The 15,036-nt window shown below is 45.1% G+C and overlaps 1 protein-coding gene across 3 annotated transcripts in view; it reads left to right on the top strand.

Moving 5' to 3' along the window:
* The window catches only part of PRPS2 (phosphoribosyl pyrophosphate synthetase 2), a 32,949-nt gene that overhangs the window by 14,393 nt on the left and 3,520 nt on the right, over positions 1-15,036 (top strand). Inside the window, exons 4-8 of one of the 3 annotated variants that reach the window (XM_081221695.1) lie at positions 621-745; positions 6,768-6,941; positions 8,063-8,222; positions 10,224-10,330; positions 10,593-13,036. In XM_081221695.1, the coding sequence (XP_081077821.1) occupies positions 621-745; positions 6,768-6,941; positions 8,063-8,222; positions 10,224-10,316 (552 nt within the window). In that variant the 3' untranslated portion in view covers positions 10,317-10,330; positions 10,593-13,036. Of the gene's footprint in view, positions 1-620; positions 746-6,767; positions 6,942-8,062; positions 8,223-10,223; positions 13,037-15,036 lie in introns of those variants that run through there. The other 2 variants (XM_081221696.1, XM_081221694.1) reach the window with 2 other exon arrangements.

Genomic DNA, 15,036 nt, shown 5'->3' with positions numbered 1-15,036 from the left:
CAGTAGGTAAACAACAAGGTCCTACTGTATAGCACAGGGAACTATATTCAGTATCTTGTGTAATGGAAAAGAATCTGAAAAAGAATACATATATATATATATAAATGTGTATATATATATATATATATATATATATATATATATATATATATATATAAATAAATAACTGAATCACTTTGCTGGACACCTGAAAGTAACACAACCTTGTCAGTCAACTATACTTCAATTTTATTTTATTTATTTATTTTTTTAAATTTATTATTATTATTTTTTTGCGGTACGTGGGCCTCTCTCACTGTTGCGGCCTCTCCCGTTGCGGAGCACAGGCTCCAGACGTGCAGGCCTAGCGGCCATGGCTCACGGGCCTAGCCGCTCCGCGGCATGTGGGATCTTCCTGGAACGGGGCACAAACCCGTGTCCCCTGCATCGGCAGGCGGACTCTCAACCACTGCGCCACCAGGGAAGCCCCCTATACTTCAATTTTAAAAAAAGAAAAGAAAAGAAAAAAGGGGAGTCAGTTGAAAAGGCTTCTTTTGAATAAAAAATTCAAGTTTTATTTCATGAAAGAGAAGATCTTTCTTAAAACCCCGCAATAACGTGACACCCACTTCTCCCCTTAGGGGTTCTTTGATATCCCCGTGGATAACTTGTACGCGGAGCCCGCGGTCCTGCAGTGGATTCGGGAGAACATCACCGAGTGGAGAAACTGCATCATTGTTTCACCTGACGCCGGGGGCGCCAAAAGGTACTGCACAGGCCCAGCGGCACAAGGCAGATTTAGATTTGTGTGTTTGCCGACTGCTTTTTCCTTTCCGTATGTGTTAGATAAGGAAGCATGTCTTAAATTACTGAACAGTTTATTTTGCAAATGAGCAAGTAAGTAGCCAACAGGCTTCACCTCCAGAGCAGAGAGCTGTCATTTTTAACATTTCATTCTCTCATGAAAGAAAAAAAAAATACACACAGACATTTGGTTTCAGCAAAGAATGTTTTGAGGTTTTTGTGGGTTTTTTTTGCGGTACGTGGGTCTCTCACTGCTGTGGCCTCTCCCATTGCGGAGCTCAGGCTCCGGACGCACAGGCCCAGCGGCCATGGCTCACGGGCCCAGCCGCTCCGCGGCATGTGGGATCCTCCCGGACTGGGGCACGAACCCGTGTCCCCTGCATCGGCAGGCGGACTCTCAACCACTGCGCCACCAGGGAAGCCCTGTTTTGAGTTTTTTAAGTTTTCATTTCTGATTATAAAAGCAATGAGCCTAATTGGAAAATAAGGCTTTTACTTAACACCACGATTGACCAAGCTAGTTCTTCTTACTACAAACATTTAGAAATGGAAGCCAAAATAGAACAATTTTAAAATGCGTGTCTGCAGAGCAGCCAGAAAGAAAGGGAGATGACTGTGGCCAAGAAATGAAGAAGGCTGACAGCCGCGCTCGGGGTGGCGTGGGGTATGGGTGTCAGATCCAGGAATAGGCGGGTGGCTTGGGAGAGGCTAATGCCTTCATGGGGGCCTCCAGAGAGAAGGCAGATGGCAGGGAGACCCCTCCCTGCAGCCTGGGGAGGAAAGCCAGTCTTTCCCAATGCTGGGAAAACTGACCCCAGGCCACAGAGCCACGGTCAAGGGAGAATTCCACAAGCCTAGCTGTTCAGTAAGCGCTCCCCGCTGAAGACCACGTCATTGTGCCTGACCATCCCAGTTAGGAAGCCAAGGGGGCGCAGCCCACCGAGAGCCAGCGCCTGCAGATAACAGGGCGGCGGGCAGCCGGCCCCGTGGGCTCACAGGACAGTTGCTAGGCTGTAAAAGGAGGATGTTGGACGGAAATTGACATGGCACTAAAAGCATCAGAGCGCAGGTGCACTGAATGGCATAAATAATGGTACTGAGTAGCAAATCCAGAGGGCTTTACAGAGGCTCAAGGAATTAGAGAGCAGTCAGTACAGACAGTTGAGGATGGGGTGAAGGTGATGGAACGCCAATGCAGAGTGCTTTACTGTGCTCCGAGACTCGGTGAGTCAGAGTCACCTTGTAGAACTGCGCAGCTGCTCTCTGGGGGGGAAAAGAGCGGAATGAAGTTTTAACGCCATGGCAGGGGCCTCCTTCAGGGAGGGAGAGGTGAAAGAGAGCTCCGTCCACCAGTCCTGTGAGAAAGCAAGGAAGCTCGTAAGTCTGTGCATGCTAGTAAACCTGCCACGAGAGAGTGGTGACCATCAAGCTTGGGGACATCTTTAAAATGCAAATGCCCATCCCTCATCCCTTCCACGGCCAAGCTAAGGACCTAGAATCGAACTTAAAAGCTCCCCTTCGGGTGCAAGCAACCCCAAGTGTTGTCTGCTTAAGACAACAGGGGAATGTGAGCAACATTTTGGAGTAATTTCTCTTGGAAATGCTTGCGGTTACTTGGAAACTTCCTGAAGTCCCACAATGGAATCTGCAGGCGAGTGCACTGGCCTGCTTGAAGGTTAGAGGTGAACAAGTGGGTTGAGAGGGAGCCTAAGACGAAATTTGTTTTCAGTAACAGCTTTATTGAGATGTAATTCACATACCTCCAGTTCATCCATTTAAAGTGCGCAGGTCAGTGGTTTTTGTGTATTCAGAGTTAGGCATCTGTCACCACTGTCTAATTCTAGAACATTTGCAGTCACTCCCCACTCCCTCTCCCTCCAGCCTGTGGCCACGACTAATCTCCACTGTGTCTAGGGAATTGTCTCCCTGGGTGGTTCATATGGATGGATCATAAAATAAGTGGCTTTCATGTCAGGCATATTTCTTTTTTTGACCAGAACAACTTAGTTTGATAGCTACCAAGCCAAAAGAATAATAGATTCTACAAACTTGTGTGGCCTTGTCTTTTCCCATCCCAACCCTATTTTTTTTTTTTTTTTTTTTTTGCGGTACACGGACCTCTCACCATTGTGGCCTCTCCCGTTGTGGAGCACAGGCTCTGGACGCGCAGGCTCAGCAGCCATGGCTCACGGGCCCAGCCGCTCCGCGGCACGTGGGATCCTCCCGGACCGGGGCACGAACCCACGTCCCCTGCATCGGCAGGCGGACTCTCAACCACTGCGCCACCAGGGAAGCCCGCAATCCTATTTTTTATATGTAGGGTGATGTCTCCCATTTCCTTCTTGAGGGGCCTCTGTTCTTCCCAAAGTCAGAATTATGCTTTTCAAACATATACCCCCCCTTTTTTATTTCACACAGATGATAATATGCTGCACATACTTATTTGCTGTGTTTTTTTAATTTTTTTTAAATTTTTTTATTTTATTTATTTTTTATTTTTTTTTATTTTATGTTTTTTGTGGTACGTGGGCCTCTCACTGTTGTGGCCTCTCCCGTTGCGGAGCACAGGCTCTGGATGCGCAGGCTCAGCAGCCATGGCTCATGGGCCCAGCCGCTCCGTGGCATGTGGGATCTTCCCGGACCGGGGCACGAACCCGTATCCCCTGCATCGGCAGGCGGACTCTCAGCCACTGTGCCATCAGGGAAGCCCGATTGGACTTCTTTTACTTTACAGGTTGGCTGAGTGATACATGGCATCTCCTCCTGTAAATTCCAGTTGCGTGCTTAAGGTTGAGCGCTCCTTCTAGCACGTTTATATTTTGTTCATACCTTTTGCATGTTCTGTCAGCTGGAGGCCTCTTCCTCTGGCTTGTTAGCAGTTCTGTGCAGGCAGGAAGTGACATCTTTGCTTCTCGTGTGTAGCAATTAAGTCCCCAAGTTTTTCACTTCTTCCCTTTTTGTATTTTTCTTCTCTGCATGACTTTTAAAACATTCTTATGTACTCACATTTATCTCTGTTTCCACATCATGGCTTCTGGGTTTATGAAGCATCACCCTTAACATTTTTCTTCTCCCATGATTTCATGTTTTAAGGGTTGCTTTTTTCCATTTTAATGTTTTGATTTTTCTTCCATCTGAAATTTGTTTTGGAATAAAGAGTGAATTAAGAATTCCCCTCCCCCTGTCCCCAGCTATCTGAATTGTCCCCAAAACTATTCAGTAATCAATTTTTCTCACATTGATTTGAAATACCATCTTTTATTATATACCCGGTTCCCCCATCTACTTGCCAACTCCTGCTTTAAAAATGCAGAGTTAGCTAGCCAGAGGAAATGGCCAGCAGCAAGGTGCTGTTTTTGTTCAGATCCCCGTCAGAGGAGTTCCGCTCCGATCACCCCTGCTCCCTCTCTGCCGGGAAAGGCAAGCGTTTTAGGGGCGTGCATTTCAGATTCTTTGTCACCTCCATTCCTCCCCAGTTTTTGCTACACATCGTTGTCATCCTCATATCCTGGCATAACCTGTTCCCCAAGCGTCAAAGTAGCCTCGCGGGTAACACATGATACGTACAGTTGACGTTATCTGTGGCTTCTTTGTTTGATGCAAGAAGTCGTGTTTCACCAAGAAAAATAGATATCTATCTGACAAATTGGAACTTGTAGAAAAAACTTTGAGGGTTGTTTTGTTCCAGTTACAACTTAGTGTCTCCACAAAACTTAATATCGCCACAAGAGGTCACTTGTGGGTAGAAAAAAATAAACCTTAGGAAACACACCACTGTTGAGATAGTCAATATTAATGTAAAACTGGTCTGGGAAGTTGGTGAAACTAAATAATTCAGATTTGACTTTTTTCTCTTTTAAAGAGAATGTAATAGTGTATCCAGAAGAAATGGAAATCAAACTATGTATTATTTTTGTCCTAGCTTTTTCCACCCAAGATTTCTATATGATACACTGTCTCAACATCGTATGTTAGGAATAGGTATTAAGTCTCAGTTATACACCAGGAAAAGAAGACTTGGAACCTGTGGAGAAATAGGAATGTTCTCGCAACCCAGGGGGCTTTTTGCTGGGATATTTTCCTTTATTCTCTGCGTCTGATGTTGCCATTGGGTACCTGAAGTGGCTGGAGCTCCCCCACTCATGTTCCACGCCTGTCCCCACCCCCGAAAACCTCATAGCTCAGCTTCTTTCCCACGCAGGCCTCCGCGCCCCCTGCTGGTTTGTGTGTGCACGGGCTTAGGAGAGCGGATCACATGGCAGAATGCAGGTTATGCTTGGACTCGAGTTGCTTCAAACTTCAGCCCCAAATGGTGGCGCTTCCCCACCGCACCGAGATCTTCCTGGTCCTTACAAATAAACAGAATTTTAATATATACGCACATACATAAGGTGTTCAAGAGTCTTTTCTTGGGAAAACCTGTCTTGTGTTCTGAGAAACTAGCTTTCCTTAATGGGAGTTTAAATGGCTTATCTTTTATGAAATTGGCATATAGATAGTAGTCTATATTGTAGGGAGATTATGGGGTAAAATTTTGGTCAGCATTCAAATTCTATATATATATATATATATATATATATATATATATATGCCACAATTTAAAAAAATACTGGTTGTTGAATGTTCTCAGAAACAAGCAGGGGTCACCTGTGGTACACAGCCCCCTTCATGCTGCCCTCTTGGCCCCAGAAAGTGGGTTCCTCTCAGCGACTTGGCCACACTCGGCTTGATCAGAGCACGCATGGTGCGCCACTCTTGGTTGCCAGCTGAGCAGGACGCAGGGAATGGGACCAGGACTTAAAAAGCGTCTAGAGGTTGCATCCTCCAGTCACTGCATACTAAATTAGGGTGTGTGAGTGTATATGTTTTGGTCCCTCAATAAAAAGTTTTTCAGCTGAATTGCATCAGGAGTGAGCATCATTTCAAAAAGTGAAACGGGAAAATCTTCATGTCACCTTATATCTATGGCGTTATTTTTGCACTGTTTCATCATTGAAATCTATTCTTCACAGGAAAAATCTGGAATGTTCCAGGCTCACTAGCAAGCCTGGCCTGCCACCTTCTCCTTTTGTCAGTTCAGGCCTTTCAGAGCTGATGACTTTTGAGCATTTGCCCTAGTTGGGCAGAGGCCTGGACTGTGATTACCGTCTCCAGAGGCCTCGAGTCCCGTGAAGCCCCTTGTCCTAAGCGTACAGGTTACATGGCTGCGCTCAGCAGGACTTTGTCCCCGCTGGCTGCTCCCCACGCTGAGCCGCTAGTAATTCCTAAATAAGTTGCTTTGAGTTGTGCCCCTGATTTTAAAAGGCCCCCACGAACACTAACCTGTTGAGTGTCAGCTTCTTAGCCAGGAGTTTAGCCCATGGTCAAGGCGCCCTGGCTTTCTTCCCCAGCTGCCACAAACGCAGGGCCACATCGTAGCATGTTTCTCCCCTTGCGTTGCTTAATACATATCCCAGACCAGGCCTGGCTTTGCAAGGGAGGCCTGATTCTTGCATTGTCTTGAGTGTGGCTGGTCACGACCGTCCTAAAATACAGCTATGAAGAACACAATTTGTTTTGTATTGACAGTGTTTGATGTATCTGTCTGTGTCTTTTTTTTTAAATGAATCTAGAGTTTTTTAATATAATTCTGGGAATACATTTTCAGGATTAGTCTAATTTTTTCCCTAGATATATTTTTTAACTTTTAATTTTATATTGGAGTATAGTTGGTTAACAATGTTGTGTTTCAGGCGTACAGCGAAGTGATTCAGTTATACATATACATGTATCTGTTCTTTTTTCAAATTCTTCTCCCATCTAGGTTGTTACATAATATTGAATAGAGTTCCCTGTGCTATACATAGGTCCTTGTTGGTTATCTGTTTGAAATATAGCAGCGTGGACATGTCAATCCCAACCTCCCAATCTATCCTCCCACCACCTTCCCCCTGTTAACCATAAGCTTGTTCTCTAAGTCTGTGTCTGTCTGTGTCTTTGAGCAGGGTCACATCAATCGCAGACAGGTTGAATGTGGAATTTGCCTTGATTCACAAGGAGAGGAAGAAGGCAAATGAAGTGGACCGGATGGTGCTGGTGGGCGACGTGAAGGATCGCGTGGCCATCCTTGTGGATGACATGGCCGACACATGTGGCACCATCTGCCATGCTGCGGACAAGTATGAGCATGGTTTGGGACCACTGAGGAGAGTGTTAGGGCGTCTCATTAAGAAAGGAAACATGTCTAGGCTCACTTTTCCTAATCATTACTGATAGCTTAGTAGTAGTTTTTCAGACCAAAGTCAGTTCTAGGCCTATTTTTTTTTTCTTGGTAGGGAAAAAACTGTGGTCCTTTATGGCCTGGTTTTCATTTTCAAGGTTGAACTTTCAGTGTATTTTATTTTTTTTGTGTGGTACGCAGGCCTCTCACTGTTGTGGCCTCTCCCGTTGCGGAGCACAGGCTCCGGACGCGCAGGCTCAGCGGCCATGGCTCACGGGCCCAGCCGCTCCGCGGCATGTGGGATCTTCCCGGACCGGGGCACGAACCCGTGTGCCCTGCATCGGCAGGCAGACTCTCAACCACTGTGCCACCAGGGAAGCCCTTCAGTGTATTTTTTAAAAAGTTCAGAGAAGGTGCTTCTCCTGAAACTGAGCACAGGAGGAGAAAGACAGTCTTTCGGCCTCTTCAGGCCCTCGCTTCCTTGGCTCGCCTTCAGCCTTCTCAGCCGTTGGCTTCCAGGGACTTAGAGCTGGGCTGTCCCACGTGGGAGCCACCACCCAGCTCTGCATGGCTGCAGAACGCATGGACTGTGGCCCGTCTGACTTGAGATGTGCTGGGAGGGTAGAATGCACAGCAGGTTTCCAAGACAGAACAAAACAAAGAGTGTATAATACCTCAGTTTTGTGTATTGATTGTATGGCAACATGGTGACATTTTGGCTTTACTCTTTTAAACCTGGGCAGTTTTGTTCCCTGGGAGACATTTGACAATATCTGGAGACATTTTTGGTTGTGACAACTGAGGGGAGGGGTGTTGCTGTTGGGTAGAGGCCAGGGATGTGCTGCACAGCAAAGAATTATCTGGGCCCAACGTCAAGACTGATAATCCCTGATTTAAGGGAATGTAAAGTGTTCGGCCAGCACATACCTTAAAAGATCCTGTTTTAGACTGATAAATGTGAGTGAAATTGGTTTCCTGTTTTCCTTTATGGAACACACTATTGCTTTTAAATTCACACTAAGGGGAGAATGTTTCAAGGATATTTGTGTGCCCTTAATTTTTTTCTCTTTTATTTTATAGGCTACTCTCGGCCGGAGCCACCAAAGTTTATGCTATCCTTACCCATGGGATCTTCTCTGGGCCAGCTATTTCCAGAATAAATAATGCTGCCTTTGAGGCTGTTGTTGTGACAAACACTATTCCCCAAGAGGACAAAATGAAACACTGCTCCAAGATTCAGGTACTGGCTACACTGCAGGCAGAGCCAAGCAGGGAGGCAACTAACATCTTGTGTGTGTGACCACTTGCTAAGCAGATGTCAGTAGAGGTTGTAGCTTCCCGTAATGGGAAGGTATGATACATGTTAGATGTCTGGGAAAGGCTGGGGCCAGCAGAGGTCAAAGTTATAAATAGTAAGTGAACAAAGCCAAAGTAAAGAACATTAAGAAACAGGCTGTGCTAAAGCTAAACAGAGTTACCACATGACCCCCTGGTCCACCTCTAGGTGGACCAAGTCTGAAAATGGCTGTTCAAACAAAACGTTATGCACGAACATTCACAGCAGGCCTTATTCACAGTAGCCAAAAGGTGGAAATGACCAAATGTCCACCGACGGTTGAATGGTTAACTGAAGTGTGGCCTCTTCATACGATGAAATACTCCTCAGCCTTAAAAAGGAAGTAGATTTTGATCATGCAACAACATCGATGAACCTTGAAAGCGGTATGCTAAGTGAAAGAAACCAGTCACCAAAAGACAAATATTGTGTGATATGTAAACTAGATTCCACTTAGCTGAGGGCTCTAGAGTAGTCAGGTTCATAGAAAGGGGAAGTAGAGTGGTGGTTACCAGGAGCGGGGTGTTTAATGGTGCAGGGTTTCCGTTTGGGATGATGAAAAAGTTTGGGAAATGGTTACACACCACTGGGAATGTAATTAATGCCACTGAGTTCTGTACTTAAACATGGTTAAAATGGCATCTTTTGAGGTACATGTATTTTGCCACAGGTTTTTAATTTATTTATTTATTTATTTTTTATTTTTTAAATTTATTTATTTATTTTTGGCTGTGTTGGGTCTTGTTTCTGTGTGAGGGCTTTCTCCAGTTGCAGCGAGCAGAGGCCACTCTTCATCGCGGTGTGCGGGCCTCTCACTATCACGGCCCCTCCCACTGTGGAGCAAAGGCTCCAGACGCGCGGGCTCAGTAGTTGTGGCTCACGGACTCAGTTGCTCCGCGGCATGTGGGATCCTCCCAGACCAGGGCTCGAACCCGTGTCCCCTGTATTGGCAGGCAGATTCTCAACCACTGCGCCACCAGGGAAGCCCACCACAGGTTTTTTAAATGGGGGAGGAAAACAAAGACGCAGCTTGGCTGTGCCAGGGGTCTCCGAGCTTTACTCCTCCTATCCCTCCTGACTTGGGAGGCCCCCAGAGAGTTGACAATGATCACTTTACACCAACTGGCCTGAAATAAGTTGAAGGGGTTTGAGTCCTCATTTTGCCTCTATGTCTTGGTGAACCTTGGCAAGTCCTTTCATTGCTGGAAGCCTCTGTGCCCATCATTAGAGCATGAAGATGGATCAGAGTGATCCGCTTCGTGATTTCTCATCCATCGGAGAGCAACACAGTTCATTCGGCACCAGGAGATTCATTAGAAAATGGTCAAAATAGCTAATATGCCTTAGATTTTCATGTCTGATTCTCAGTAGTTGAGAGTCAGCAAATTAAGGCCCCCGGCCCCAATCCAGCCCACCATCTGTTTTTGTAAATAAAGTTTTACTGAAATACAGCCATGCCCATTCATTTATGTATTGTCTATGGCTGTTCTCATGCTGACCCCGGAGTTAGATGATTACCGCTGTGCTGTCAGACGTTACAGTTCCTGTGTTTTCAGAAACCAAGAGAGAGAAAAACCTTCCACATAATGATTGAGTAAAATTAATTTTAAAACAACAGACACCGAAAGTAAAGGATGTCTCTGGTTAACAGCGGCCCTGTAAAGCCTTTGAAGTATCTGCACTGAAAAACCTCACTTCCAGGATCCCGTACAGGATTGTAATTTGAAGACAGACCCAAAACTGTCTGTCCTCTCAGAAGAAATGGCTGTGGGGAGGTTCGATAGTAGCACATCTTATGTGCTGGAGAAAGCGTTTCTAGGCTTTCTGGCTTCTAAGTTTCCAATTAAACATGACTGAGATGTCCCACTTTCCTCTCCTCTTTTCTGTCTTTTCATTGGTGTTTAGGTTATTGACATTTCGATGATCTTGGCCGAGGCGATTCGAAGGACCCACAACGGTGAATCTGTGTCTTACCTGTTCAGCCACGTCCCACTGTAAATCCAGGATGTGAGGTGTGGAAGCAAGCCTGCTTTGGCTTCTGACTTGCGTGCATTTGTCTGATTCATTAGCTTTAGGACTAAGCAGTTATATTAATGCAAAAGCATCAGATCTTTGTATACTCCGAGGTCCACTGGTTTTCCCCCTCTTAAAGCTCTTGACCATTTGTTTTCAGTTTGATGGGGAGGGCAGTGGTTATTTGATCTTTAAGTGAGAAATGTTTTTGTTATCGTGATCTGTTCTGGTAGGTGACCTTTTTTTCCTTTGTTCTTTCAGTGCTTTGAGGCCACGACTTTCAAGTTTATAATTCCATTGTGGAAGTTCATAGTTTATGTATTTCAGGGTTACCAAAGGTCAGCTCAGATTACAGCCTCTGTGTAAATATAAAATGATAATGCTTATGGACATTTGGGTGAAACCCTGTAGAGAAGTAGTCTTTTGCTTCTAAGTGAACCTTAGAGAATTTATAATACCCTGAATTTTGAGTATTTGTTTTAGTGATCAGGTTTCCAATAAATCATTTGGGTTATTATGCTTAATTTGGACCAAATTTTATGTAGCTGAAGATGGCCACTGACATGTTTATCTCTGGTAAACATTAGACATATCAGAGGCAATGTAGTTCAGTATTTTTTTATTGCCACTTCTAAAAATCATAACTGTCACTTATCTGAAATACCTTGCTCTAAAATTCCAAAATTATGTTCAGCAATAGAGCTGACTGAGAAACTGTTTTGAGATAGTCTGCAAGTTCACTGTCACATTCATGCTGTGTCCATCCCAGATGCACCTCATGTCCTGCCATCTTGTTTTTGTTTTTTGGGTTTTTTTTTGCGGTATGCGGGCCTCTCACTGTTGTGGCCTCTCCCGTCGCGGAGCACAGGCTCCAGACGCGCAGGCTCAGCGGCCATGGCTCACGGGCCCAGCCGCTCCACGGCATGTGGGATCTTCCCGGACCGGGGCACGAACCTGTGCCCCCTGCATCGGCAGGCGGACTCTCAACCACTGCACCACCAGGGAAGCCCCCATCTTGTTTTTTTTAATGTCCTGTTTTTAGCTCTAGCTTTTACTTTGCCTTTTTTCCAAGAGTTTCATGTTGTGGGTTTCCATCGCAACAAAGACTTCTTCCCTAAGTCCCCTCACATTTACTAGTCTGATCTCTGTTTTGCTTTTGACATGAGCAAAAGGTGAATTGTTTGTGGGTGCCTCCAACTACATATTTAAATATTATTTCCTTAGTGTTGATCTCATGGTCTTTTGCCTTTTGTCATCACAAGTAGCAAGCCTCCTAGGCAACAGATTATTGTAACTAAAGCTGTTACATAAAAAGTGTGGGTGAGAAAGGCCTACAAAAAAAGGACAAATAAGGAAACATTAGTTGCTCCATGAAGGCAATGTTCAAATGGTGGCCCAGGAGCGATAGTGGAGGGAAGATAGCTTTATCCACAGGTGGCTTTTGACGACTCCTGAGTGAGGGCCCCCACCTCCAGTGGCAGGCGGCAGGCATCGACTCTGAATTTTCCTAAGTGCGCGTTGGTGGACAACCAACTGAGTGCTTCCACCCCCAAAGAAGAAAATGTGCCCGCGCAGACAAAGCCCAGGAATAATAAATAACAATCTCCTTGTGCTAAATCTCAAAACTTGAGGAGAAGAACGTCTCTGATCTAAATTCTGTGGGTGGAAAAATGAAATCTGTTTAAGTTGTTAACAGACCTGAATAGCAGTCTTTAAGATTTCAAACTTCACTACAGCAGAGGGTGAATCAAAGTTTAAAAGTATCATGTTAGTCATTGCAGAGACTAGCATTTTGCTGTACCTTAAGAGGGCTTTTGAGAAAAAAATCATAGTGTAGCCTCGTTAAGGTCAGCTATGCAATACGATGGACGTTATCTAGACCGGAGTTGGTGCGAGATATGTGAAGAGCCTATTTAGATGTATGTAATTTTTATTTTTGACAAATGAGTGATATCTGTATTTCTTGAAATTTCTATGCATAGAGAAATGAAAATGTAGTTATGAACACACGCAGGTAGACAGCTTCGCATCCCAGTGTAGACATGTTGACAATGACTAAAACCAGTTGATTTAAAGGTAGTCATTTCATCTAAGATTTAAGAGGCTAACACATAGAGCTAGTTTTAAAATAATGATCTTCAGATAAAGACATAAAACTTGGTATTGTCATTCTCTGAATTAAGAACTGATTGTTTCTATGGTTATTTATCTCCACTTTTGTATTTTAAAGTACTTCTGGTACATCTTTCAAGTAAATAGACTAGACGTAGCCCTGCGCAGCGGCAATGTAGCCCTTAACTATTTGATGGTCCGGTTCAAAAAAGATGATGAAGACAGCCTTGAGAGCAGCTTAATCCCAGAACTTGTGCGTCCCTTGCTGCTTATGTGGAAACATTTCAGTGAAACCACCAAATATATTGGTCCTGTCTGACTCTGCTGCATGGCGGTTGACTTGGCGTACGTCTAGCCAAAAAGGGGAGCCAGAGAAATACGAACGTACCAAAGTTGCTCAGTTTCCAACTTAAATGACATTAACCAACTTAAAGAGATTCGTATTATAAGTTTCCTTTGGTAGATATGATGTCAGATAGATTGAGGAACTACATCATTTGCAGTGCTTGTATTGGTTTAGAATATAGGATTCGAAGATCTTCCAACACTGTACTAAAAACATTTCAATAAAATCATGCTCCTTCTTTCTTTCATACTTTGTATCATCATTGTGGAGTAATATGTTTTGATGGAGTGATGTGTTTTGACGGGTACCTTGAAGTGTTTGCTACATCATGGCTGTAGCCCAGCACATAAAGTTACAGAAAAGCTAGAAGTTCATTGAAGTCAACTCTTCTCCACTTCGAAGGTGTTTCCGAAGAACTGATGAGCACTCTCCTTGCCCCAAAGCATAATATCTGGGCCATGTAAGAATTCTAGATGTTTCCTATAAAATTGAAGATTGCACTGTGTGTTTATACATCAGAGTAGTCGTGTTCAATATCCATAGGTTGGAACGGACCAAACTTAAATGTAGGCCCCATAGAAGTTTTTCACATGCTTTGATTTCAGAAGCACCAGGAACTGTCACCTATTCTGTGATGCTTTAAGTTACTCTCGTGGAGACAAAGTAAAAAAATTCCTTTTGGCCACACCGTGCGTGCAGCACGTGGGATCTTAGTTCCCCGACCAGGGATCGCAGCCGCGCCCCCTGCAGTGGAAGTGCAGGGTCTTAACCACTGGACCGCCAGGGAAGTCCTGGACAAAGTAAACTTCTAATTATGGTTCTCCCAGGAAAGCTCAGCTTTAAAGTGTGGGTAATGCTGAGAGTGACAACAGTTTGTCGTAAAAAGTCCCAGTGAAACATAAAGAACTAAAACCAAGTTCGCTGGAGAAGATCACAGTTTTAAGACAAAACAGGACAAAATGTAATAGAAGGGAGGAAGAAAATGGAGAGATGGAAACACCAAAATCATTTTGCCAACTTTACAGTTTCACCTCATTAGTCCTGTCACACACACCTCCTCGGAAGTGTTTGATTTCATACGGCAGGTGCTATCCAGCCCACCACCTGACCTACTGGCTGGCCAGGCTAAGCATCCAAGGGGAAGATGCAATACTCAGAGGTTCAGAGGGTCGAATGAGGCTGGGGAGGTAAGAAAGGGCTTTGTGAAGGGACTGCTGTTACCGATGGTACTTCATGGCAGAATTTTCCAGAACCACTGGCTGTACTCCAGCATGGACTGAAGCAGGACAGCACAGGGTGTGTGGTACTTATTACGTTAGAGTGAGGATAGCCAGTGAAGATGGAAGTGAGGCTGAAACGTACTGCCTTATCCTTTGTGTACATTGCACGCAGCAGCTGACAGAGTCGCTCCTTTTCACTGCAGATCTTCACCTAATCGGCTTATCTCCTGCACCCCGGGCACGCAGCCCTCCACCTTTTCCCTTGCTTTCCAAGTCCATGTTCTGGATTGGTTTCATCTACTCTCACCTCTGAGCTCTTGTTCTCTCCCTTGAAAGGGCGTGAGGCCCAGAAACAGACTCTGCCACTTACTAGACTTAAGACGACGACAACGACAAAACCTCTTTGGGCTAGTTGCTCACACCCTCTGTGCCTCAGTTTCCTTGTATGTGAAATGGGATAATAGTACCTCTCTCAGAGGATGTGGTGAGGAGTAAATGAGAGGATATCTGTAAAGAGCTTAGAACCGATTGTTTTGTACATAAACCTCAGTTTGTAGAACAGGCATCTTCTTTCTTCCCTTTGAAAGAATCTAAGTATGACGAAGCAAGATTCTCATGCACTTTCTAGATGCTAATCCACGTGCCTGGGAGCTAGTCACAAACACGATCCACTCACCCAGGGGTACGTTGTCCTGGCACGTGACCGTCTGCACCAAGGGTAGCATTTGGTGATGACAAATGGTTGCATGTTGAAGACACTTTGCTGGGCTGTAGAAATGACAGGAATGGATGACATGTGGTAATGGAGATGGTGACCAATTGAGGCTGTTCACAGCAACCTGATTCCATTCACTATCCCAACATTTAAAAAAAGCAGTGCCCAGGGCTTCCCTGGTGGCGCAGTGGTTGGGAGTCCGCCTGCCGATGCAGGGGACGCAGGTTCGTGCCCCAGTCTGGGAGGATCCCACATGCCGCGGAGCGGCTGGGCCCATGAGCCATGGCCGCTGAGCCTGCGCGTCCGGAGCCT

Source organism: Mesoplodon bidens (genome assembly GCF_964165515.1).
Source record: "Mesoplodon bidens genome assembly, chromosome: X".
Classification (NCBI taxonomy): Eukaryota; Metazoa; Chordata; class Mammalia; order Artiodactyla; family Ziphiidae; genus Mesoplodon; species Mesoplodon bidens.
Note: the sequence above shows the minus strand (reverse complement) of the source record. Positions and strands in the feature narration are given on the sequence as shown.